Below are 27,500 nucleotides of genomic sequence, written 5' to 3' on the forward strand. Positions count from 1 at the left end.
ATAAAAGATTAAAAAAACAATACACAAAGTGATGGTGTGAAAGTGTAGCTGTATTTTTGGTTTAAATATCAAACTTTCAACACACAATATAAAATATAAACAAACAAACTCTTTTCAAATTGCTGTAGTTTCTCAGCATTCAAATTTCCTCAACCATTTCAATGAATCCACCACTTGCCTCGTTGACCTCTTTTACTAACTCCTTCGTAATGTATGGAGCCAGCCCGAACCCTAACCCTAACCCGTCCACAGACATGGTGACTAATGTATGATAGTAAGCATTATTGGCCCTTAACACTAATATTCGGAAACAACACTGCCTCAAAAGGATATTGGCCTAAGCAACACCAGTAGGGGCTATACTTTTCCCTGAACTTTTAAATGTTGCAAACGTGCAAAAACATAATTATATATTTATGTGGCATTCAGTCCAATGCTTAAAATATATCTGTGGCATTCAGTCGGCCCATGCTGTGGTAAAGTGTGTAAAGTATGACCAAGTGTTTCTTTCTGTTCAATAGATAGAACTTTATCAATCCCCTGTAGGAGAAATTTGTTAATGTTTGTCCCTATAAAACAATAATGGCAACAAAAAAAAAAATACAAAACATGACGGTAACTCTAAAGTCAAACAGTCCAATCTGAAGGCTCTACTTAACCACTCCCCCTACTCACTTCCAGCAATGCAAAGCGAACAGAACTGAGGTGGGGAGGGCGTAGCTTAAGTAGTTTGTGACCGACCCAGAGGAACGCAACGCAAATTCAATGTGAACATGTATGAGGCTTTAATAAAATCCCGGACGATTTTGAAATTCCGCCCGGACACATTTATTTTTATAAGTGTCTCAAAAAGAGGGCATGTCTGGGCAAAAGAGGACGTCTGGTCACCCTTCGTAAGGGGAACCCATTTGATTCCTACCTGTTCCACTGTTAAATAGTGGCGCAAGTTGGTGGGCGCTATCCTGGTAATTTCTCTGCGTGAGAAATACGAAGTGTGGCGTGTGAGCGTGTGCATGGGTCGAATTGCGTGTCTCACGCCGAATGCGTGAGACTTGAGAGCCCTGCTTCCCCATGATTTGGCGTCCCCTCTCGACTGATTATGTTTGTTGAGATTGCCGGCGCGAAAACACAAAGTATTGTTCGCGCATACTCCAATAAATGAGACGTTCTTTGACGTTACGCAAAACCCCGATACGCAAAATGCCCCCTATTTTCCCCTTGTGTTACAGTCCGGTTGACTACGAAAACATATCCTAGTAGGAAATTTAAGACCATCTTTAAAAAATTAAGACTTGGGTAACGCAATTTAAGACTTTTTAAGGCCTTAATTTAGGAACATGAAATTTTAGACATTTTTTAGACTTTTAAAGGCCCACTATGCAACTTTTTTAGCCAAAATTACATTAAGTATGCAGGTTGAGAGTTATGCTGATGGTTCTGCATCCATTTCTGGGTCGATTGGTGGGTGTGTCATTTACCCATGTCGCCTCTCCAGTGAAAAAGCGCATATGCAACTTGCTCTGTTCGGACCGACACAATCCGGATGTGACGCAACGGAAGTATCCTCGAAAATGTAGTCAGATTGTAGTTTCGAAAATGCTTTACGGCACAGACACACACCCAAACATGGCACCGGCTAGATATAAACAGCCAGTTGCGAGGCAATTGTTGCATTCATCATGGATCAATCGACTAATGGTACGGCCACACCAACCGCGTTACGGTGCGGCCACACCAAACGCGTTACTCGCCTGACGCTTGATCATTGTGTGGTGGTTACTCGGTTCAACGCTTCCAACGCGTCAACGCAGCTAGATGAGTCTATGTCCATGCAAGTGAACGGAGCGTTCCCTCTTCGTCATAACTAACAAACCAAACATCCTTCACATTCACCGAGCGAGTATTATGAAAGTAAAATGCACATTTCTCGCTAAAAATGTTTCCATAAACGCATTTAATGGCGTAGCTATGTTACTATTTCCACCCTGAATAAAGATAGTTGTCGGCCGTGGCTGCGCTGGAGTCCGAGGTAGGAAACACAAACGCCGCCGTGTTTGGGTGATAGAGCTTAGATCGGGTTAGATTAAATAATCTTTGATATAAATAACAATAATCGGGTTGAATAACTTCACATGGTGTGTCTGGTGTGTTTCCAGCATTCGTAGTGTTGATCAGGAGAGAAATAGTCCGCCAAGACGTTGAGGTTGCTTAGCATCCAGAGACTCTGTCCATGCAAGTGAACGGAGCGTTCCCTCTCCGTCATAACTATCAAACCAAACATCCTTCACATTCACCGAGCGAACATAATGAAAGTAAAATGCACATTTCTCGCTAAAAATGTTTCCATAAACGCATTTAATGGCGTAACTATATTACTATTTCCACCCCCAGAATAAAGAAAGATGTCGGCCTTATGCTTCTGTGCAAGGGTCACTACTCTCTGTCGGTGATGTCGGGTCAAGCTCCACGCTGATTGGCTATCGTGGCTAAGCGTCACGCGTTGGAGCGTTGAAAGTTCTGAACTCCGGGCGTTGGTGCTTTACGGCACAGACCCCCAAACGCGGAACCGGCTCGATATAAACACAAGTAACTAAGGGATTGTTATATTCATCATAGATCGAACGACTAAAAAGAGACAGAGAAACCCAATGTCGGAGGAACAGAAGAAGAGAAAAGGGAGACTGACCGACAGAGAGGCCAGACATGAGTAAACGTTGAGCAAGCTTTTCAGGAATAGCGTGAACTGAAAGAAAAAGAAGACTGCAAATCAGACGCCGACTCGGCCGTGTTGCTTTTGAAATTGAAAGTACCTTTGGGTGATCTTTGTCTTCGTGGTATTCTTGATGTTGATAGTCTCTGTACAAATGTGTTTGCTCAACCATTTTGTTGTGAGCCCTGTACAAATTGTTTTCTCGACCGTTTTGTTGAGCCCTGTATGTTTCTAGCTTGCTTGGTTGCAACCATATAAACACCTTTTGTTTCCACGGGTGTTTTGCTGTTCGTCCGTCTCGTCCCCCAGATACAGACTGAATCCCCGAATCCAGGTTCTTGTTTATTTAGATTATTATGTTGGCCAAACCTCTTACACTGATTGTTCTGTTCAACCTAAGATATAACAATTATAATCTAGGATATACATTCTCCCCGTCAACTATAAAAAAGGATGGATTTATGTTTATTGCAATACAAATACACCTTTTTAAAAATGTATAACCTTGCCTACACTTTATGAACATTTACTTCGGACATGGCTCCACGCATTCGCCGGCTTCTTTGAAAACAAATGCACATGGCTCGCGTAGAAGTGCATGGGGAAGGGTCGTCAACGAGTTGTTACGACAGTGTTGTGAAATATCTACTACGAAGCTGTAGGGGGCGCTGTGTAGAGAAATGTGCGTGCCAAAACCAAGAAAACAGCCAAGAAATGCCCGAAGTTGCATAGTGGGCCTTTAAGACCCCGCGGCTACCCTGCTACACCGCCCTACAGCACCCTACAGCACCCTACACCACCCTACACCACCCTACACCGACCTACACCCCCTTATACCGCCCACCACCCTACAGTCCCCTACACCTCCCTCACCCCTTCATCTGACCAATAGAGTGGATATATATTTAAGCAATAGATCACGCCAGTCAGTGGCATGTGCTCATTATACCACTGTTAAGGGGCGTTGTCCGGCCCCGACGCGCAGAGGAGGGCCGGCGACCCCCTTCACAATAATGAGCACATGCCACTGACTGAAGTGATCTATTGCTTTTATACAACGGTTACTGTTATGGCGAAACGAAAGTCATAGACACACTACATTTAAAAAGAAACCAAGGAAGTCAAAGTAGCCGTTTTATTAAAGACTACCAAAAAGTAGTCCCTCCTGGCTGCCGCTATGCATCGACGGTCGCTATGCAACACACTTTAGCGTCCCTCCGAGAGAAGGCTCCGATAGAGCGGTTCGCCGGCAATTTATCCTATGGAGCAGTTCACTCGCCGATTTTAGACTTCAGTGAACTGTGCTATTGGTTTTATACAACTGTTAAAATTATGGCAAAATGACTTCACACACACACACACTAGTAAAAATACGGTTGTATTCTTTGACACTTTCCACTTCAAGGCGCGGACTGATACTTTCACAAAATGATTGGGCGTCATAGCAGTTATGTATACGCTCATTATACAACAGTTAGGAACCAATCAGATCGCTGGATTCAGGCCCCCCGTTGTATCAAAACACATATATACTCATGGACACATGACACACGTCGTTAGAACGGGGCATTCGAGCCTATAGCCCCGGATCTTTATACTTATGGACAATAATAATAATGCTGAAAATATCCCCGTAGACGGCGTAGAGTATACTTCTTTGTGGGGCTGTCATGCCAAATTTGTACCGGCTGCCAAATTTGTACCGGGCACGTCAACAGTTGTCCGTTGCCAGGCAACGGACAACTGATTACGTAAGGGTTGTCCGTTGCCGGGCAGGTTTAAAAAAAACATTTGCGCTCATGTTGCCAAAGACGAAATAACATAATACAGATAACGGATGGCTAGATAACACTTGTTTTTACTTTATATTTGTATTGTATTGAATTGTTTAATCAAATTTAGCAAGTAAACTGAGTTTTTAAAGCGGGTTTCAAAAAACATTTGCGCTCATGTTGCCAAAGACGAAATAACATAATACAGAAAACGGATCGCTAGATAACACTTGTCTTTACTTTATATTTGAATTGTATTTAATTGTTTAATCAAATTTAGCAAGTAAACTGAGTGTTTAAAGCAGGTCAAGGACGAAATAGCACAATACAGATAACGGACTAGTGCGAATGAACGAGCTTGAAGGTTCGCGAATGTTCGGGAACCTTTCACGTCATTCGACGCGATCGTCCGTTGCCAGGCAACGGACAACGCGATCATCTGTTGCCAGGCAGGTTTGGAATGGATTACGTATGGATGTCGTGCCCGGTACAAATTTGGCAGCCGGTACAAATTTGGCATGACAGTGGCATTACTAGCAGCCACAGATGCAACATTGTAGCCAGTGGAAACCGCAACATTCTGACGTGTCCATATATGGGCAGATTTAGAATAATCTGTTGCAAAATGATGCAAATTCAACGTCGGTATTCTTTCTTCTCTATGCAGAGCGCATCTCATCGATATTGCTGTTTTGTTCTGCCAGCCTTTAAGTGAGATGAAAGAGTGTTGAGAAGGACAGTAATAAAATATCTTTGGTAAGATGGATATAAGAAGAGAGACCCGCAGTGAATTCAACCCGGTCCACTATAGGTGCATGACAGTGGTACCGTAACACTTCAATAGCCCGGGCTTTTATTTGTTTCAATCACTGAACTTTCCAACACACACACACACAGACACCACACACACCGTGTGTGGTGTCTGTGTGTGTCAGTGTGTCAGTGTGTCAGTGTGTGTGTGTGTGTGTGTGTGTTTAGGAGTATGGTGAAACTTTATTCTGGGGTTAAATGATGGATATCTCCATGTGAGAGGTCAGACAGTAGATATAAACTAACCTCCTGTCTGGTTAAAGTTCTCTTTCAGAATCCCAATGTCGGCTTTGAAGACCTGCTGGGCACCCAGATAGCTTCCAGCGGTCCTGTCCAGGTAGTCGGCGTCATCTCTGATGGTGTACTGCTCCATCCAGTCCTGTTTGAGGACTACTCTTTGGGTGTTGCTGTCATAGTAGTTAAACTGAACTCCATCCACCATCCCAACAGCAACAAACTCTGGGAAGGTTGTGAGTCCAGACGACACCGTGTAGAAATACTGCATAGAGTGAAGCACTGTAGACAGACAGACAGGTTAATATGGTACATCACTGTAGACAGACAGACAGGTTAATACGGTACATCAATGTAGACAGACAGACAGGTTAATACGGTACATCACTGTAGACAGACAGACAGACAGGTTAATACGGTACATCACTGTACACAGACAGACAGGTTACTACTGTGTATCACTGGAGACCGACAGACAGACAGACAGGCGATTAATGTCCATCCCTCTAGTCTAGACAAGGGGACGGCAACTAAGTTTGGCCTCGGGACAATATTTTTTCCAGCCAGTAGGTGGCGGGCCAGAACATTATCAAAGGCTAGTTCAAGGAATTGATTGATGAAAGTGCATCTGGAACTGCGACGCAGGTCCGTCAGCTGGCTTAGTCATATGCTTAAGAAGCACTAGATGACTCTTAAAAGACGTACATATAAACAAGTGTATGCCCTAATCACATAAATGTCATGCCTGATCATGTGTTGATTCATTGCAGTGATATCATCATGATCAGTTAGAAAGTGAAATAGGCGAGCTGCTGATCATGTGAGAGAAGGTGATGCAGTCATATTAAACAAAGACGTTGAAAGATGGTGCGATTTACGAGAGAGACGCAGAGGAACTGTCCTTACGAGGCTTTCGTCGGGATGAAAAACCCTAACCCGTCCCTAACCCAAAAGAGGTCAGCAAAATAAAGAATACGTTGGCGTTTTTGCAATTGTAAAGAGTTAATCGCATTTGCAGCCTACTCAGACGTGAACTCATTCTTGCATGCGGGTGTCTTCATTCATAAAAATATAAAAAACATTTGGGAATATGCTAATTATTCTAAAGAGATAGACTCCGTGCGCAGCCCCGCATTCTCCCTTGAACCAAGAAAGCCCGCGCCGTGACGAACAGGGGATTTTACCCCCTCGGTTTTACACAGGAAACTTGAGATAAGACGGTGAAATCGCCGGGCGTGCCATGCCTCGACCGACCCGGCTTGGCAGGGTAGAAAGGCCTATGCTGGAGAGAGGGCAGTAGTGCGCACCTAAAAAAGCAGCCAACCATTCTTAAAACACTTCACACAACACAACACACACACAAACCACAACGGGTGCTGTCTGACTGCACACACACACACACACACACACACACACACACACACACACACACACACACACACACACACACACACACACACACACACACACACACACACACACACACACACACACACACACACACACAGCAGGTCTATATATATATATATATAGGCCATTTATAACACACATGGTATGAGATATGTGAAAGATAACTCCTCGCCTTACACGGATTCAAGGCCCTATCTTGCATCCGGCGCAAGTGACTTGTCACTGTCTGGCGCATGTGTCGTTGCTAGTTTACAACTGGCACAGAGCGTTCTTTTCCCACCACCGCCACTCGCCGGTAAATTAGGGATTGATCATGCGCCCCAAGGGGCGGTTCGGCGGAAGGAGGAGGCGTGTTCTGGCGCAAACGGTATTTTGCCGTTTCTGAATACCATTGCGCTACTGACCAGGGCCCCGTTTCCCGATAACGATGGATCTTCGCTCGTACGATCATTCTCCCGATGGATCTTGCGATCCATCGATAATTTCTTTGTCGCGTTTCCCGAAACTCCTCTTAACGTGAACGCGCATTCGCTGCACTCACGACGTCGTAGGATTGTAACTGTCTACTGACACGGTGCTGAAATGGGCTCCGTAGGAGGGGGAGACGCAGGAATGTCGCAGGAAAATTGTGTTAAAAAGGGTTAAAATATATCCCCATCAAGGACAACAGCAGAGTAGCCTACGAAAAAAATAGACTGCAATTATATGAATGCTAAAGACATTAAAACACAATTGATTAGGCTTAAACCGACATATAGCCTATCAGTCCTAATCCTGAATGCACTGTGCGTTTCACGGCATTTCCCCCCCTGAAATAATTCCTCTTCACACCTGTGAATAACCCGGGAGACGTCCATGATGAGGAATACAACGAAGCCCACCGTCTGGCCCGGTGAATCGTTGAGCGCACGATCGGGAGGTGGAAGTTGCACTTTAGATGCCTTCACAAGTCAGGCGGAGGACTCCAGTTTTCGCCGGCCAAGTCATGCGCCGTGATATGCGTGACGGCTATGTTGCACAACATTGCAGCTAAGGCTGCTGTGGCATTGCTTGAACCGGAGGACGCTGAGGACGATGACGACGAGGAAGATCGGTGTGAGGACGGCCTCCCTCATAACTACGCGGCTGGTTTTCATGCGCGTCGAAGAGTGATTGAGACTTTTTTTGAACCCCCTCCACCCTCCCACATGTCACGTCAACGTGACCAATCCCCACCATATCCCAGCCTTTTGCCTGCTCCTTTGCTTGTTTTTTATAAATTTCATCATAAGTTCGGGTGGCAGACTTTACACCCGAACTAATGATCGGCTTTACGTTCTGCTGGTGCAACCGACTGCTGGCCCTTAGACCAGCCAAGGGCTTAATTAGTGCCAAGGGGAGGACGGTTGTTTTTAGATAATTGAAAGTTTAGATCATTGAAAGTTATTTTGAATTATTGATTTCGGTTTTTTTGTTTATTCATTTTTTGCCTCCTGATGGATATTTTTTGTACCTGAATAAATTCCTGCCAACGGCCTTGCTAACATCGGTCGCACTGCCTCCAATCCTTCCACCGCTGCAAGGCCAGCCTGGTAACACAGTCCAACCCCAGGCCACTTCTTGTCTGAGCCTTATCTGACAGCACTGGCTCTGCATTACCATATTGAACTTAAGTCAGAGGAAGTGATAGTTGCAAAAAACTTTCTGAAGCGCAAGAGTGAGGCTGGTACAGTTCAGGACCTGCTAGCAGTGTACAAACTCCTAGATTCTGAAATGTTCCCTTCACTGAAAGGCGTTATGCAGGTTGCCTTGACAATACCATTTAGCAGCTGTACATGTGAGCGGTCTTTTAGTGCCTTGCGTCAGCTCCATACGTGGCTCAGGAGGACCACAGGCCAAAGCAGACTCCAGCACCTAGCTGTGATGTCCATTGAGAAGGAGGAGTTGCTCGAAAGAATTGAACACCAAAGGGTCATCGACAGGTTTGCCACCCTCAAAGTGCGGTGACATAGAATAACTCTCCCAAAGTAGAGTGTATTACCTGCATACTTGGAAGAGCCAAATGGGGATTCAGGGGAAGTACTATCAAAGATATCCCTCTTTTCCTTTTTTATATCTTTAATTTCTAAGTATTTTCAAGATCTTTGGACTTTTTTGGGTTTACCTCCTTTTTTTTTTTTTTTGCTCTTGATGGGAAGCTCCTTTTATTAATAATTATTGATGACTTATATTGGTTTATAAAAGTTCAGACAGGTGTGCAACAAAGTAGATTAGAGATTTCCATTTGTAAATAATTTACAGAAGATGACTTGCATTTTGTTGTCCAAGTACCTGTTACTTAGTTCAATGACAATAAAGTTTAATCTAATCAAAACGAATGACTGTTGATACAAAAGGAGGCACATGTAGTTAACGGTCAGGAAAACCAGCTGAGTGAAGAAGGTTTTGTGTTCGTTACAGGGGGCTGTCTGTGTGAACTGTCACAATAAGCTGGTGTTCTGGAAAGGGCTCCAAAAAAAAAGTTATTTTTCAATAGACATAATTTTTGTTTTTGTGCGAAAAAAAAGGTGGGTGGTGGCAGTGGGGCTCATTGGGTGCTCAGCACCCCTAAAGCTCTGACCCTAGTATCGCCCCTGGTATGCCCTAATCACATAAATGTCATGCCTGATCACGTTGGGTAGAGGTGTTGCTTCATTGCAGTGATATCATCATGATCCGTTCTAACTGGAGAGAAAGTAATATCCGCGAGCTGCTGATCATGTGAGAGACGGTGATGCAGTCGTATTAAACAAAGACGTTGAAAGATGGTGCGATCTACGAGAGAGACACAGAGGAACTGTCCTTACGAGGCTTTTGTCGGGATAAAAAACCCTACGCCTCGTTTACGCATACGTATGTTTTTCGTATCCGTGCTTCCGTAAATTTACGGAAGGAGTCGCTAGTGTTTTACGTACGAACATGAATTTATTTACGGACAAAAGATGGGGGAGCGTATGATAATGACCGTTTTTAGGAGACCGGTACTTTGGAACATGAGGATCGACATACACAGAGATAAAAACAAAACCAACCAGGCTTGGAAAGAGATCGGTGAGGAGTTTGGCCTGCCAGGTACTTACAAGTTTTGTTAAAAACATAAAAACTTTCATACGGTATCTCCGTAAAACGACGGCGAAAGTTACATTTTTTGAACATATATTACGGACATACCGGACAGAAATTTTACGGAGGGGAGGAGTCTCGGAGGAAAAACGGACATTACGGAGAATCACATAGGAATGAATGGACTTTCGGTCGGAGACGGCTGGATCGCATACGAGAATGTACCTATGTGGAAACGAGGCCTAACCCGTCCCTAACCCAAAAGTGGTCAGCAAAATAAAGAATATGTTGGAGTTTTTGCACTCGTAAATAGTTGATCGCATTTGTAGCCTACTCAGACGTGAACTCATTCTTGCATGCAGGCTTCTTCATTCATAAAAAAATAAAACATTTGGGAATATGCAAAATATTCTAAAGAGGTCTAGACTCCGTGCGACGCCCCACCTTCTCCATTGAACCAAGAAAGCCGTGACGAACAGGGGATTTTACCCCCTCGGTTTTACACACACACCACGGCGGGTGCTTATTTACTGCGCGCACACACACACACACGCACACACACACACACACACGGCGGGTGCTGACTGACTGCTCACACACACAAACCTCCGTTCCTAGCCTACTCACCGTTAGAAGAGCTGTAGGCGAAGTAGCCTCATCAGAGACTCTACTTTACGTTAAACAGAAAAGTCTCAGAGATTGGCGTCTTCAATCTTTTTTGGACTTGGCAGTATCACACACAAATACGCCATTTCGGGTCGCCATAGTTGTTGTAGGCCTATATAGGCCTATAAAGGGGGGTTCCGTTTCATTTAATATTGCATAGTTTCCATTATTCTACTTAATTTAAGAATGCTCGATTCTGATTGGCTGGGAGGGGTGCATTAATCCGGCATATTGCCCGCTGACTTGTCGGTTCTACTTGCTGCTGACTGAGCACAGCAGATCAATATGCTGCTTGCATGGTTTTCTATCACATACATTTCCAACATGAGGTCCATAGTAAAAATAAACCAAGGAGTGCATGTTTAATCGATCGTCATTAAAGCTGACTTGATACGAATGTAGCAGCTACGTTATTAAACTAGTGATCAGATCCAGCCTTGTGTGGTTGCTATAGAAACGAGTTACCTACAGCTGAGCTAACGTTATTCACCGTAGTTCTAAAGGGAACTACTTTTCGAGGGAGATGAACTTAAACAGAGTATACATTTAATGAGCATGCAATACGAATAAGAAAAAGGCTAATTATTAAAGTATTTGAATTGTTTTATTATGTTGGCCGGCGCGAAGTAGAATAAACTGAATAATCACCCCAAGGCCGGGCAATAAACAGTTTGATATGCCCGGCTCGCGGAAGGTAAGCCGTCCACGAGCCGGGCATATCAAACTGTTTATTGCCCGGCCTCTCGGTGATTATTCCTTACATAACTAACGCTCAGCCCCTCACAGCTCGTCACGTGACCGTGACGAGTGTGTCTCTAACCTTCTGGGAGTAGTAGCAGGATTTGATACAATTAAATTAAAAAACGATTGTGAAAGAAAATAAAGTTCACTGTGATCACCTATCACATGGCTCCGGCACCTGACTGGCCGTAATGTAGGAACCTTCAGTTTGATCTTATGGCGCGTTTCCACTGCAGGGTGCGGAACGGATCGGATCGCAAAAGTGCGGATCGGGTCGCGTTTCCACCGCCAAAAGTGGGCGTGACCCGGACTTTGCCGTACCCGTTTTGGCCTCGTTTTCAGGACTCCTCCGTTGGGGTACTGAAAACGAGACGAGACGCCTGAAAGGGTCCCGGGAAATTATAGCTACACACCCCCTCCTTTGATTGTTCGACAGAATCATCCCTTCCGTGTGACGCAGGGATAAAAACAAACAAACAGTAGCCTCGAGGTATTATTCTTTACAATTAACATGTCGCGTAAAACGCTTGCTTGGGCGAACAAGGAGGTGGAGACGTTCGTCTGCATTCTTGGGGAGGAAGACGTTGTTTACGATGTTTACGTAGCTGCCGCGGCGATCGACATCCGGCCTACCACAAAGGGTACTGTCGGCGGTGGAAATGCGACCTCGGAACTGAGCTGGGATATATCGCCCCCTCCCTACCGCACCTTTGCGATCCGATCCGTTCCGCACCCTGCAGTGGAAACGCGGCATTATTGACCTCCAAACATCTCACTGACTGTAGCCTACACAGCACTGGCTGACCAGACATTCAACCGAACACAACCTGCTGCCTCTTAATCATTACTGCTGACATGAATAATAATCTATTACTTAAATAATTATTACAATGTTTACTATTACAAGTATATTTGTGAATTTCTGTATTAGATTACGGCATTTTAACTATCTTCACATTGCCATCATTGGAATGATAATAATTCATATAATATAATATAATAATATAATTATTGAATTTCATAACAATATATTGATAGCAATGATAATAATAGCAATGATAAACACAATAATAATTATATTATTGTGTGTCTGCGTGTGAATGTGCGTGTGTGCGCGTGCATGATGATTCTCCAAGAACATTGACAAGTTAAAAATAAAATAACTTTGAGTGTTAATATAATATTTTGGATTAAAAGTAGATTTAAAGTACACATCGGATTCCTTTCTAACTGAAGTTTAATGTTTGGTTCTGATAATAGACAGAACCAAATAGGTTTCGTTTTCACAGTTGAACCCAGAATACATGTTCTTATATTAGTTTAAATACTCACAGTAAAAGCTGAATCATGTTGTGGATTATCCTCTTTACAGAGGATAATCAAATGATTTTCAACCAAATTAGGGAATGTAACAATGTCTCTTAGTCTTCAGGGACCATGAACCAACCTTTTGGAAAGACAGTATTGAAAAGTAAAAAACTGTCTTCAGTCTTACCTGAGGACACACCGTGACCAAAGACCAACAGCAGCAGCCCCGTTAGCGCCTTCATATCGATGTATTCAGAAGAACAGCTCGATGAGATTATCCACAGAGACGTGACTCCGACTCCAGCATCAGACGCACTGACCAGGAAACCTGCGAACAAGAGGTAGAGGGAGAGGGAGAGGCCGGTCTGGACCAATAGGAATGTGTGTGTGTGTGTGTGTGTGTGTGTGTGTGTGTGTGTGTGTGTGTGTGTGTGTGTGTGTGTGTGTGTGTGTGTGTATTGTTGTGTTTGTGTCTGTGACTGTCAATCGTTTTCAGGAGAACTTCAAAGTGAAACTAATTTAACACACACACACACACACACTTGACTAAGTACACGGTAGGCTATGAGGTATAAGTTTGACTAAATCAATACCAGCGAAATTATTTAGGCTAAAAGCACACTGAAAACACAGTAAACACAGCCCACACACAGCTACTAAAGATAAAAAAAATATTTGTTTTTCACTCACCGTTATTATTTACAGGAAAAGTATTAGTCCTTGTATAACGTGCGCTTCATAAATTCACCTCTTGTGACCGTTCAAGCCCACAGCAACAGTCTGGCTTGGTGAAGTGCACTGCTGGAACTAAGCCTACATCGTCTTCTTTTTGGTTTCATAATCACACATGTGGGATTGCGCCTTGGCCTATTCGGAAACATTGAACAGTCGGCATAGTGGCATGTCGAAATATTTCGGACCATTGAGACGTCGGAACAATGAGGCGTCGGAATTACGGCATGGCACCGCGCAGCCACAGGCGCGTTAAGGCTGGTTTATGCTCGGTTACGTAAGCGTAAGCGCAAGCGCAAGAGGCCCTTGCGCGCCCTTGCGCCCCCCTTGCGCGACTTCTCACGTCTTGCGTGCGTCGGGCGATTTTTCTAGACTTGCGTCATTTTTTACGTAAGCTTTTACGCGAGCCGCCCAGCCTGCAAGGCTGTGATTGGTTTGCTGGTCTGGTTACCACTTCCTGTCTGGAGTATCACCCGGCAGGCTCATATACAAAAGCATTAACCTGAAGTGAAGTTAACTTTGCTGCCAACACATTATGTCGTTTTAAAATGTAGAGAGATATGCACATTTATACAACCCCAATGATCAACAACTTCATCACCCCTGTTCCTCTGTCTGTTGCCATCATTCACTGTGTATGGGGAGAACACGATCTGGCACATAAACAAACCAACGACTCCCACAGACAAAGACGTCATTCTCGAGGTCGTCTTCAACGAAAAACTTTCCTCCACATATTACTCCACCTACTGTTCTGGCGGTAAATTGCTTGGCAACACGCGCAACACGCGCAACCTAAAAGGGAGCATGAATTGCTTTGAGTAAATTTTGCGCAACAACGTAACACCAACGCTGAAGCATGCAGCCGCCTTTAGGCACGTTGAACCATTTTTGTGACACAATGATCAAGCGTCAGGTTAGGTGCGCGCGCTATCCAACGCGAGTAACGCGTTTGGTGTGGCCGTACCGTATGCATGACATGCAATACGGCACTCACGCCACGGGTGGCAGCAGAGTCACCGGTGTTTTCGCGGGTGAGGTTGCGGGTGAATTTCCGATCAAAATAGTTACGGAAGAAGAGTGCATTTTATTGGCCCTTTTACATTGGCGGCAGCAACGCAGGAAGCGCAGAGATAGGCGGTGGTATGTGCGCCCTTTAAATACCACACGAGATCAGGATGGGGAATTAGTTTCTCTGGTGCTTCCAATGCGAAGCCTGGACGAGGAGAGGCATTTCCAGTATTTTCGGATGTCGGCGCCAAAGTTTGATGATCTCCTTTCGCGAGTCATCCGATATCTTCCCGACAAAAACCGGCCCTTGTCAGGGAGCAGCTGGCAGATTATTTTTTGTCAGATGCTGGCGTGTTTCCCCACCAGTACAATGTGCTACGATTGGGTATGCGCACTGACCAATAAATGTATATACATTGGTCACTTGGAAGCAAGACTTTTGATTCATTAGTTATCACATTACACAAGTTAACTAATTTGGTTTACGTCATAGTACTCATTAATTCATATCAATATAAAATGTTTATACGAGCTACTGCATTGACAGATTAATTAATTATTTAAGTGTAGGCCTATAGCCAAAGCTATAGCGCATAATGTCCACAGAAATTATATGGTAGGAAACATTATTAGAGAAAAGGGGTTTATTCATCAAATACAGAAACTGACCCACCATACACGCACATATTTTTCATTCACTACACACTCACGCTTTCAAATTTCATTCACTCAAAGAGGCTACTGAACTTGTTTCACACAGAACATGAACGCTTATGTTTCACACAGAACGTGAAAACAAAACATTACGTAATTAATTCAAATAGGCTAACACTAAAACAAATAAGGCCAGTAATAGAACGAATATCAGGTGACAAGAAGATCATTAAAATGGCTCATAATCCCGCATCAGCGGTTTGATGTCGCGCATCAGCTGTTTGATGTCGCGCATCAGCTGTTTGATATCGCGCGTCATAATAGCACTTTGCCCCTGTGGAAGGGTTCGCATAAATTGGCACAGGTAAGCCTAATTAGTAAAAGAAACGTGAATGTCATTCTTATCACGTTCCCTCATCCTCTCAAATTTTCTTCTGTAATGTAACCTATAGTTGAAATAATGTACAATATTTGCAGTATCGCCCCCACCGACAACGCATAGTATTGCATGGATCGGCGCGTTGCGTATCAAAAATAGGGAGGACGCGTTTTGCTACGCGTCGACGCATAAAGGCCTAAACACATCGGCGTATTTCACGCGCGTCAAAAGCTGCCCCTAGCACCAACTGGACGCGGCGCGACGGTCGCGCTGCAGTGTAAAATCAGGAAGTCACCTGTCAATCAACCGCAACAAAGGGACGAAACGCCATGGGTGAGTAGCCTATTGTAGCCTTGTTTATTTATTATCCATCTTTTTTGGCTGAATAATTTGAAAAATGTATCATCTGCGCAGTGAAAGTATGTTTTCAAGCATGTACCAACTTAGTTTGTAGGGCACTTTATCGTTTTATTTACTGTAATTTCTTATTTATTTTATATTGTGCAATTATTCATCTACTGCATCAACAATCTCCATAAGTGCAGGACCTTAAATTAAGCCTTTTTAGTATATAGTGCAGTCACCTTTTAAGGGCAATTGTTAGTGTGTGTATTTATTGTATTGAGCTCCTGGATGGCTTTATTGATCCCCATTGGGACCAATACAGTATCTATCTATCTATCCATCAATATAGCCTTAACGTAGCCACACATTTACATCTATGCAGCCAGTAGTAGTTAAGCATTTTAATTGAACACAAGCTATTTTACATTTTATTAAGTTTTTTTTATTTCAACAGAACAATTGTTGCCAGACAGAGGGGGGCTGCCCTTCTTCTGCTGCGCCGTAGGCGGGCAAGGAGAAGACGAAGGGTTTGGGTGCACCCCATCAATGAACGGAGACAAGAACAGGGGGTATGCCACAATCTGGTCCAGGAGCTCCGTGCAGATCCTGAGAGGCACCGCCAATATTTCAATTCGCCGCTAGGAAGTGTGCAATGGCAGAACCGTATGGCCTAGTCATGATGACCTATAATTTAGTTATTATCCCTCTCTGGTAAAAATACTCTTTTGCATATATATATATATATATATATATATATATATACACACACATATATATATATTTCATCCCTCGGGATAAATACAGTGATGTTATTGCTGTGCTGGACTCAGTAGCCAGTCTATTTTATTTGAGTGTTCGAGACACTTAATGTTATTTTTCCTTAAACCCAGAGAGACAGTTAATACATGACAATGCATTTTTTAACTTTGCCTGTGTTTTCTTTTACTTAGCCTATCTATTTTATTGTATTTATTGTATTTCTATGTGAAGCACTTTGAGTCTGCTTCATGTATGCAAAGTGCTATATGAATGAAGTTGCCTTGCCTTAAATAAAAAAATATATATTACAAGTAATCTGGTTTCTACCTACATGGTGTGATAATATGTGACTTGATTTCGTCTATTTCCCATTATGGTTAATGGTTTGGGTACTTAGTCCACCATTGTTGATTTCTCACCTGAAGATCCAATCTCCAGAGCTATGGCTCGCCAGGCAATGTCCTTTTTGGAGTCGTCTTTGTAATGACGGGAACTTTGGTCATACAATTCGACATATTTTTCCACCTCTACGACCAGTCTCTCATCGTCCATTCTCGTAATTGTTTCTCACAAACAAAAGAGGGCGACATCCAGTGGTGAGGGGTAGATATGGAGGTTTCTACGGGACCCGGGACCAGGGGCGGCGACGCTAGGGAATAGAACATTGGCTCGAAGACTAGTTGGGCGCATGGACATAATAAAGGATGGACCACGAACTGGAAAATGGCCGCCCATTCGTTCCTATACAAACTGCTCAGTGGCGCAGGGTAACATACAGGAGCGATTTGCTTCCACGTTATGGGGCCAAGACACGTGACCTAGTCCGTGACGTACCGGATGCAGAGATCTTCTTCTTCTTCTAGTTTAGTGGCGGATCATAGTTTTTACCCATATACCGCCACCTACTGGACCACTACCAAACTAACGAAACAAAATAAACAAAATAAAACAAACTAACAAAAGAAATGAATAAATAAAAATAAAGAATAAAAAATAAAAAAAATATATACTTAAGGTTAAATTCTTCTAATTAGGTTAGTATCTTTTAGCTAATTTATCAGCAATTTCATTGCCATATATTCCATGGTGGGCTGGAATCCAACAGAACTGAATAACTAAACCAAGGCTTATAATATTTAAAAGAAGATGCTTTACCTCTATCACCAAATCTTCACGTATTGAATTATCTGTTATAAAACTTAGTATCTACAACCCATCTAAGAGCGGTTATTATTGTGGCCATCTCGATTGAGTATACTGATAAAGTCACCCACTCTATATCCATATCCTTTTTCAAATTCTGGAATATATATGCCAATACCACATTGTCCTTTGGGATCTTTAGAACCACCTGTAAATATTTTCAGATATCCATAGAATTAAGTATTTAAATAACTTGAGCAGGCATTTGCAAAACTTTGCTTGGTGAGATGCTCGCTTTTTCGAAATGGAATAAGATGCAGCTGGGTAGGCGCTGAGAGGTGATGCATGAGGCATGATGGTGGCACGGCAGACAAGTAGAGGAGCATGGTGGACTGGGATCTGATGAGGAAACAAAAAAGATTAACTAACTTAAGATAAAATATACTCTGAAGTTTCCAGTTTCTGCAAACAGAAGAGAAGGGGTTTAATTAAGGCTTTGTATCATTAATAAGGTAGACTGTGAATAACAAAAGAAAAAATATAATATTAAACTTCCTAAATATGTAAGATAGCTCCATATAATACCATAGTAACATAGTAAACGTATGTAGGCCTAAAAAATTCAGTTCAATGTTATTGCTTAAGAAACAGATTCCTTCCAACTAACTATTTACGAAAAATGCAATCAATAATAAACCTCTCCTGGAACCGTCACCTTATCGTGGTGGAGAGGTTTGCGTGTCCCTGTGAACCTGAGAGCTGTGTTGTCTGGAGCCTTGTGCTCCTGGTAGGGTCTCTCATGGCAGAGTGGTCTCAGGTGAGGGGCCAGACTAAGAATGGTTAAAAAAAACTCCAATGAATAACGGAAAAAGAGGAGATGTGACCCGGCCCGGAGGAAGCCCGGGGCCCCCGTCTGGAGCCAGGCCCAGACGGAGGGCTCGATGGCGAGCGCCTGGTGGCCGGGTTTGCCACGGAGCCCGGTCGGGCACAGCCCGAACAAACTACGTGGCACCCCCCCTCTCTTCATCCCATGGGCCCACCACCTGTGGGAAGACCCGTTGGGGTCGGGTGCGCAGCCACATGGGTGGCAGCGAAGGTCAGGGGTCTCGACGGACCAGACCCGGGCGGCAGAAGCTGGCTCTGGGGACGTGGAACGTCACCTCGCTGTGGGGAAAGGAACCGGAGCTTGTGAGGGAGGTGGAGCGCTATCAGTTAGATCTGGTGGGGCTTACCTCCACGCACAGTCTCAGCTCTGGTACCGTACTCCTGGATAAGGGTTGGACTCTATTCTTCTCCGGAGTTGCCGAGGGCGTGAGGCGCCGGGCGGGTGTGGGGATACTCATAAATCCCCGGCTGAGCGCCGCGGTGTTGGAGTTTACCCCGGTAGACGAGAGGGTCGCCTCCCTGCGCCTAAGGGTTGTAGGGGGGAAAACTCTGACTGTTGTTTGTGCGTATGCACCAAACAGCAGCTCAGAGTACTCGGCCTTCTTGCAGACCCTGAATGGAGTCCTGTATGGGGCTCCAGTAGGGGACTCCGTAGTTCTGCTGGGAGACTTCAACGCCCACGTGGGCAACGATGGAGACACCTGGAGAGGCGTGGTGGGGAGGAACGGCCTCCCTGATCTAAACCCGAGCGGTCGTTTGTTATTGGACTTCTGTGCTAGTCATGGATTATCCATAACAAACACCATGTTCGAACATAAGGGTACTCATAAGTGTACCTGGTACCAGAGTACCCTAGGCCGAAGATCGATGATCGATTTCGTGATCGTGTCATCTGATCTGAGGCCGCATGTTTTGGACACTCGGGTAAAGAGAGGGGCGGAACTGTCAACCGACCACCATCTGGTTGTGAGTTGGATCAGGGAATGGGGGAAATTTCCGGATGGACCTGGTAAGCCCAAACGAGTAGTGCGGGTGAACTGGGAACGTCTGGAGGAGGCCCCCGTCCTAGGTATCTTCAACTCACACCTCCGGCGGAGCTTTTCTGGCATTCCTGTGGAGGTTGGGGGCATTGAGCCGGAGCGGGCGGTGTTCAAAGCCTCCATTGCTGAAGCTGCGGTGGCTAGCTGTGGCCTCAGGGTCTTAGGCTCCTCAAGGGGCGGTAACCCTCGGACACCGTGGTGGACACCGGTGGTCAGGGAAGCCGTCCGACTGAAGAAGGAGGCCTTCCGGGATATGTTATCCTGGAGGACTCCTGACTCGGTTGCAGGGTACCGACAGGCTCGAAGGGCTGCAGCAGCTGCTGTGTCGGAGGCTAAGCAGCGGGTGTGGGAGAAGTTCGGAGAGGCCATGGAGAAGGACTTTCGGTCGGCACCAAAGTGTTTCTGGAAGACTATCCGGCACCTCAGGAGGGGGAAACGGGGAACCATCCAAGCTGTGTACAGTAAGGATGGGACTCTGTTGACCTCAACTGAGGAGGTCGTCGGACGTTGGAAGGAACACTTTGAGGAACTCCTGAATCCGAATAACACGCCCTCTATGTTGGAGGCAGAGCTCGAGGTTGATGGTGTTTCGTCGTCAATTTCCCTGGTGGAGGTCACTGAGGTAGTCAAACATCTCCGCAGTGGCAAAGCCCCAGGGATTGATGAGATCCAGCCAGAAATGCTAAAGGCTCTGGGTGTTGAGGGGCTGTCATGGTTGACACGCCTATTCAACATCGCGTGGGAGTCGGGTACAGTGCCAAAGGAGTGGCAAACCGGGGTGGTGGTTCCCCTGTTCAAAAAGGGGGACCAGAGAATGTGTGCCAATTACCGGGGTATCACACTTCTCAGCCTCCCTGGTAAAGTCTACTCCAAGGTGCTGGAAAGGAGGGTTCGGCCGATCGTCGAACCTCAGATTGAAGAGGAACAATGCGGTTTTCGCCCTGGACGTGGAACTACGGACCAGCTCTTCACTCTCGCAAGGATTCTGGAGGGGGCCTGGGAGTATGCCCATCCGGTCTACATGTGTTTTGTGGATCTGGAGAAGGCGTATGACCGGGTCCCCCGGGAGAAACTGGGAGGTGCTGCGGGAGTATGGGGTAAGGGGGTCTATCCTCAGGGCCATCCAATCTTTGTACTCCCAAAGCGAGAGCTGTGTTCGTGTTCTCGGCAGCCAGTCAGTTTCGTTCTCAGTGGGTGCTGGTCTCCGCCAGGGCTGCGCCTTGTCACCAATCCTGTTTGTGATATACATGGACAGGATATCGAGGAGTAGTCGTGGTGGGGAGGGGTTGCAGTTCGGTGGTCTGAGGATCTCGTCACTGCTTTTTGCAGATGATGTGGTCCTCATTGGATCATCGGCCTGTGACCTTCAGCACTCACTGGATCGGCTGGCGGCCGAGTGTGAAGCGGCTGGGATGAGGATCAGCACCGCTAAATCTGAGGCCATGACTCTTAGCAGGAAACCGGTGGATTGCTTACTCCGGGTAGGAAATGAGTCCTTAGCCCAAGTGAAGGAGTTCAAGTACCTCGGGGTCTTGTTCGCGAGTGAGGGTACTATGGAGCGTGAGATTGGCCGGAGAATCGGAGCAGTGGGGGCGGTATTGCGTTCGCTTTACCGCACCGTTGTAACGAAAAGAGAGCTGAGCCGCAAGGCAAAGCTCTCGATCTACCGGTCGATCTTCGTTCCTATCCTCACCTATGGTCATGAGGGCTGGGTGATGACCGAAAGGACGAGATCGCGGGTACAAGCGGCCGAGATGAGTTTTCTCAGAAGGGTGGCTGGCGTCTCCCTTAGGGATAGGGTGAGAAGCTCAGCCATCCGTGAGGAACTCGGATTAGAGCCGCTGCTCCTTTACTTAGAAAGGAGTCAGCTGAGGTGGTTCGGGCATCTGGTAAGGATGCCCACTGGGCGCCTTCCTTGGGAGGTGTTTCAGGCATGTCCAGTGGGGAGGAGACCTCGTGGAAGACCCAGGACTAGGTGGAGAGATTATATCTCAACACTGGCCTGGGAACGCCTCGGGATCCCCCCCTCAGAGCTGGTCAATGTGGCCCGGGAAAGGGAAGTCTGGGGCCCCCTGCTTGAGCTGCTCCCCCCGCGACCCGACCCCGGATAAGCGGATGACGATGAGGATGAGGATGAGGCAATCAATAATTTATATAAAAGTAAATGTTTACATATCGACCAGCAACGAAGTTGGAGTAGCCTACCCAAATAATGAATTGTAATACACCAACATTGTCAACTATCATACATAGCTAACCATAACCCTGTCATACATAGCTAAACAAGCAAATGAAAATGAAATACCTACCAACGCAACTGAAATGTTAATATTAGACAATTAACAATATTATGAAAATTACGTAGGTCTCCCATAATCATTCAGGTAATCAATACGTCTGTGCCTGTTACAGCTATTTCAATGACATGTGTGTTATATATCCGTGTTCAACGCCATTCATGTTAAGTAAAAGGACAAATCTCAGACTTCGGAAGTTAATGGAGTGACGGGATATTGATGGTCAATGAAATGATTGAATAAATGTTCAACGTGCATGCATGTAGCCTACTACTTTGACTTTCTAATGTTCTGGCGAAATTACCCAGGTTAAGTGTAAATATTAAGCATATATAAAGCACATACGTGCCTTTTTTTTCATAAATATCCTTAATACATAAAGCGGTGCAGTAAGAATTAAATGACGTCTTCCAAGTAGCTCTAAGCACTGCTTATTTATATTAGACCAAACAAGACTCGTAATGGTAGTTAAAACAATACTTTATTAAAGCATGCAATTGTGTTGTAGAACAAAATAAAAATAAAACGTATGAAGTGCTTGCATGATATTGAAGCCTACAGCGATCATTAGTTAACGCGTGTGGCGGACGGTACCACCTTGTCATTTGTTTACCCAGGTGCCATAGCAACACCATTGCTACCTCTCATTGGCTGAATCTTTGAGAACGTTGTAGACTCGGTCAATATAAGGTCGCGGGGAGACGAAGCTCTGTTCGTTTGTATATTTTATTTATGTGACCATATTTTTGTTTTATGTTAAAAAAAAATAATCAAAGAACCAGTTCTCTTGTTTTGGGGAACCAGTTCTTGTCGTTCACCTTTGGAATTCGTTCGTTGTGAATGAATCGGTCGCGACCGACTCATCCCTAATGGCCAAGAACGAGCAATGGGCGTGTCTGGCAGAGCAATGGGCGTGTCTGGCAGAACAATGGGCGTGTCTGGCAGAGCAATGGGCGTGTCTGGCAGAGCAATGGGCGTGTCTGGCAGAGCAATGGGCGTGTCTGGCAGAGCAATGGGCGTGTCTGGCAGAGCAATGGGCGTGTCTGGCAGAGCAATGGGCGTGTTTGGCAGAGCAATGGGCGTGTCTGGCAGAGCAATGGGCGTGTCTGGCAGAGCAATGGGCGTGTCTGGCAGAGCAATGGGCGTGTTTGGCAGAGCAATGGGCCTGTTTGGCAGAGCAATGGGCGTGTCTGGCAGAGCAATGGGCGTGTTTGGCAGAGCAATGGGCGTGTTTGGCAGAGCAATGGGCGTGTCTGGCAGAGCAATGGGCGTGTCTGGCAGAGCAATGGGCGTGTATGGCAGAGCAATGGGCGTGTATGGCAGAGCAATGGGCGTGTTTGGCAGAGCAATGGGCGTGTCTGGCAGAGCAATGGGCGTGTTTGGCAGAGCAATGGGCGTGTTTGGCAGAGCAATGGGCGTGTTTGGCAAGTGGCTCCGGCTGCAGATAGACCCTACTCGCCTGGTTGGGTGGCGCGGCGCGGAACGCTGCCGCGCAGCTAGTCGGCGCCGGTGTGGGCTAGTAGATCCGGAATAATGGGGGCAGAATTTTTTACGCGCCGCTTCGGCGCCGGTGTATTTAGGCCTAAAACCAAACATCCTTTAATAATAAACCCTCTAAACGAAGTAGGTAAACTTGTCAACCTAACCTAACGATAAGTATATTAAATATATGTAGGCAGTTTATTTTAATGTATTTTATTGAAAGATAACCCAAGTATATATGATCCAATTCCCCAAAAAACAAAGAGTATGCAACAAAGAGCATTAAGGCTAAAGCAACCTAGCTCGATTGTTGGAGCCTATGTAGCAATGCAATTAGCTAGCAGAACTCTAAAATTAATACAATTTAAGCACATTGAATTCATCTAATATTGTATTCAAACTTGACAGAATCTCACCGTCCAAAATCTTAATTCAGAATCTTTAAACTTTATTTTAAACATATTAAATAATATAATATTATTATAATATATTAATATTATATATTATAATATATATTAAATAAGTAAAAGGTTATAACATGAAGCGGCGGGAACAAAAACCAAAATTACCATCATTGCGAGGTCGTGTTGCCATGGTTTCCAGGCGTCAGTGAAATATTGTTTGCAATTTTAAGCCAGTGAGTTAATCAAATCTATCACAAAAAAAGATTTACCCTTCTTACAGATTTCCTGTATTCTGGCGCATTTTGGGGATGGCCACTACCTATTTACCTACTATTCATTCAGACTCATAGACTACATCCTGACTTGCAGGGCCTGGACAAGCTTACACTGCATATTACCTACTTTATGGCCATTCCACTAGCCATTGCTATTTGACCCATTGTTGTCATTCTGATATTGAGACAAATCATGATCGTTGTCCTATAGTGCCCATTTTTTGTGAGTCTCAATGTCTACTTCAAATGCAGTTAGGAATATGCCTCATTTTGTTTATATGCGACAGCTGGGCCGAAAGACTAAATGAATATGTAACTTACTTGCTCCTTTAAGTATAACATTGCTTGGGGAGTCCAATTCCGCCACTGAAAAGGGTGGAAAGTGCTTACAACTCTCTGCTAGTTAGCGATCTATCTCTTCTCTACATGTAGTTGTGTGGCGCGCCGCGAATGCTGCTGAGGGCGGTAGCCTATTTGATTGATTCGCTGAATTGTTGGTGATAACAAAAAAGAAAAGCGATACCATTGGCCTGGGGCGCACACTGGTGCGACCCGAGGGCGAATTTTCTTGAGCCAATGAAAAGCTGTCGCTGCTTGATAGACAGCAAAACGTTAGCGAGCTTACGTTGACTTCAACGTGGCCGGCGCCCCTGACTTGGAGGAGGGCTTTATTTCGAATGACCAATAACTAGCCTAGCCCAAATCATTGACGTTCAGACGCATTTAAATGGTTGCTGGCAGTGATAAGTACATCACACATTAAACGAGGTTAAACACTATGTATTTTTGTTGATTTATTTCGTATTGATAATAGTTGATTAATAGTTGGCAGATATATTAAAGTGAATATTTCATGGAGGGGCGGCGCCCTAGCGCCCTCTATTGACCCGCCGCCACTGGTTGATATCAAAATAAAGTTAACTATGAATGTTATTGTAATTTAGCAAATGTAGTATCTTTAGTAAGCTGAAGTCCCAAGCCTGATTGTAAGGATTATAAATGAACAGCGATCCACTCCATCCTGGTTTAGGAATCTGAACATGAGAAGCCTCTTCATGATTTAACTTTGACCCTAAACAGCAAGGAAGCACAAGTCAGCATTAAACATTTAACACATTATCACTGTGAGGATTTACTTTTAATATATTACTTTGATGAAGTACTGTTAACATATGACTGTAAATCTATTACTGTGATGAAGTACTGTTAAATCGACTGTTAATCTATAGTCCTTTTTCCATCAAAAAGATAATGCGCTTTAAAATGATGCGCATCAAAAGTTAGTGCGACATATGTGATGGAAAAAGGGTTATATCGCTCTAACGCCGATTTTGTCGCACTAAGTTAATTCGCTCTGCAGAGGTGGTTTTGGGAAAGTTCTAGCGACATAAAAGTAATGGAAAACGGCTGAAGCGATATAGAATGTCGCGCATGCGCATTGTTGATGGAAAATCATCTAGCGGGTCAGAAAAATGCGCTTCAACACGGGGGATTGTGACACAATTTTTATTCGCTATAATCATTCTGTCGATGGAAAACCGTTTAGGCGCTTCTTATGTCGCTACAAATTAATTCGCTTTAAGAGTTAATTCGCTTGAAAATCTGATGGAAAAAGGACTTATGTGATGAAGTACCGTTAAAATGTGACTAAATGTATTTCTGTGATGGATTATTGTTATTACTTAAGTAATATTAAGTATTACTATCACTGTGATAAAGTAGGCTGCTAATAAAATATAACTGTGAACATATGACTCTGAATAAGTATTGTAAAGTGGTAAAGTACTGACTGTGGTCAGAGGTTGGGCCTCAGGAGCCGGATTCTGCCCCTCAGTGTTCTCAGAGCTGGTGTCAGAACCTGGGAAGTATCAGAATGGGAGGAGGTGAAGTCATGAGCTAGATGTATCTAGATCTATAGAGCTGTATAGTCCAGTGAGCTAGATGTATCTAGATCTATAGAGCTGTATAGTCCAGTGAGCTAGATGTATCTAGATCTATAGAGCTGTATAGTCCAATGACCTAGATGTATCTAGATCTATAGAGCTGTATAGTCCAGTGAGCTAGATGCATCTAGTTCTATAGAGCTGTATAGTCCAGTGAGCTAGATGTATCTAGTTCTATAGAGCTGTATAGTCCAGTGAGCTAGATGTATCTAGTTCTATAGAGCTGTATAGTCCAGTGAGCTAGATGTATCTAGTTCTATAGAGCTGTATAGTCCAGTGAGCTAGATGTATCTAGATCTATAGAGCTGTATAGTCCAGTGAGCTAGATGTATCTAGATCTATAGAGCTGTATAGTCCAGTGAGCTAGATGTATCTAGATCTATAGAGCTGTATAGTCCAGTGAGCTAGATGTATCTAGATCTATAGAGCTGTATAGTCCAGTGAGCTAGATGTTTCTAGATCTACAGAGCTGTATAGTCAAGTGAGCTAGATGTATCTAGATCTACAGAGCTGTATAGTCAAGTGAGCTAGATGTTGTTAGATCTGTAGAGCTGTATAGTCCAGTGAGCTAGATGTATCTAGTTATATAGAGCTGTATAGTCCAGTGAGCTAGATGTATCTAGAACTACAGAGCTGTATAGTCCAGTGAGCTAGATGTATCTAGATCTATAGAGCTGTATAGTCCAGTGAGCTAGATGTATCTAGATCTATAGAGCTGTATAGTCCAGTGAGTTAGATGTATCTAGATCAATAGAGCTGTATAGTCCAGTGAGCTAGATGTATCTAGATCTATAGAGCTGTATAGTCCAGTGAGCTAGATGTATCTAGATCTATAGAGCTGTATAGTCGAGTGAGCTAGATGTATCTAGATCTATAGAGCTGTATAGTCCAGTGAGCTAGATGTATCTAGATCTATAGAGCTGTATAGTCCAGTGAGCTAGATGTATCTAGATCTATAGAGCTGTATAGTCCAATGAGCTAGATGTATCTAGATCTACAGAGCTGTATAGTCCAGTGAGCTAGATGTTTCTAAATCAAGAGAGTTGTATAGTCCAGTGAGCTAGATGTTTCTAGATCTACAGAGCTGCATAGTCGAGTGAGCTAGACAAGTCATCAAGGTCTCTATGTTGGTAGTGGTGTTAATCATAAGAGCAGAACTGCAGGAAAAACTAATTTTACTCACCAACTACTTTGTGAATCTAAAGACCGAGAGAAATGATTAGTGTTGTAAAAGTGGTGGATATCCTCATGTTATTATACTCTCATATTCTTAATGGCACAACATCTCAGTGGACATTGGAGGAGGTTCATCATTCAGAGGTGGAGAGGTTTCTACAACCAGACCGCCAGTGGATGAAGACAACCAATCAGATCGTAGGAAGGGGACAGGAAGTAGGAGCAGGTGGAGATCAGGTCTCA

The 27,500-nt window shown here is 44.4% G+C and overlaps 2 protein-coding genes across 6 annotated transcripts in view; both read right to left on the minus strand.

Annotated features, from left to right (window-relative positions):
* The window catches only part of LOC115535411 (class I histocompatibility antigen, F10 alpha chain-like), an 87,524-nt gene that overhangs the window by 53,251 nt on the left and 6,773 nt on the right, over window positions 1-27,500 (minus strand). The window contains exons 4-5 of the mRNA XM_030346595.1: window positions 12,920-13,060; window positions 5,539-5,808 (exon numbers count right to left, since the gene is read on the minus strand). Of these exons, the coding sequence (XP_030202455.1) occupies window positions 5,539-5,808; window positions 12,920-13,060 (411 nt within the window). The remainder of the gene's footprint in view (window positions 1-5,538; window positions 5,809-12,919; window positions 13,061-27,500) is intronic.
* LOC115535444 (major histocompatibility complex class I-related gene protein) overlaps window positions 1-27,500 on the minus strand; it is a 142,320-nt gene that overhangs the window by 18,269 nt on the left and 96,551 nt on the right. For 3 of the 5 annotated variants that reach the window (XM_030346656.1, XM_030346655.1, XM_030346659.1), the window contains one exon: window positions 25,929-25,996. In XM_030346656.1, coding sequence (XP_030202516.1) covers window positions 25,929-25,996 — 68 coding nt within the window. Of the gene's footprint in view, window positions 1-24,919; window positions 25,211-25,928; window positions 25,997-27,500 lie in introns of those variants that run through there. The other 2 variants (XM_030346658.1, XM_030346657.1) reach the window with 1 other exon arrangement.

Source organism: Gadus morhua, chromosome 22 (genome assembly GCF_902167405.1).
Source record: "Gadus morhua chromosome 22, gadMor3.0, whole genome shotgun sequence".
Lineage (NCBI taxonomy): Eukaryota > Metazoa > Chordata > Actinopteri > Gadiformes > Gadidae > Gadus > Gadus morhua.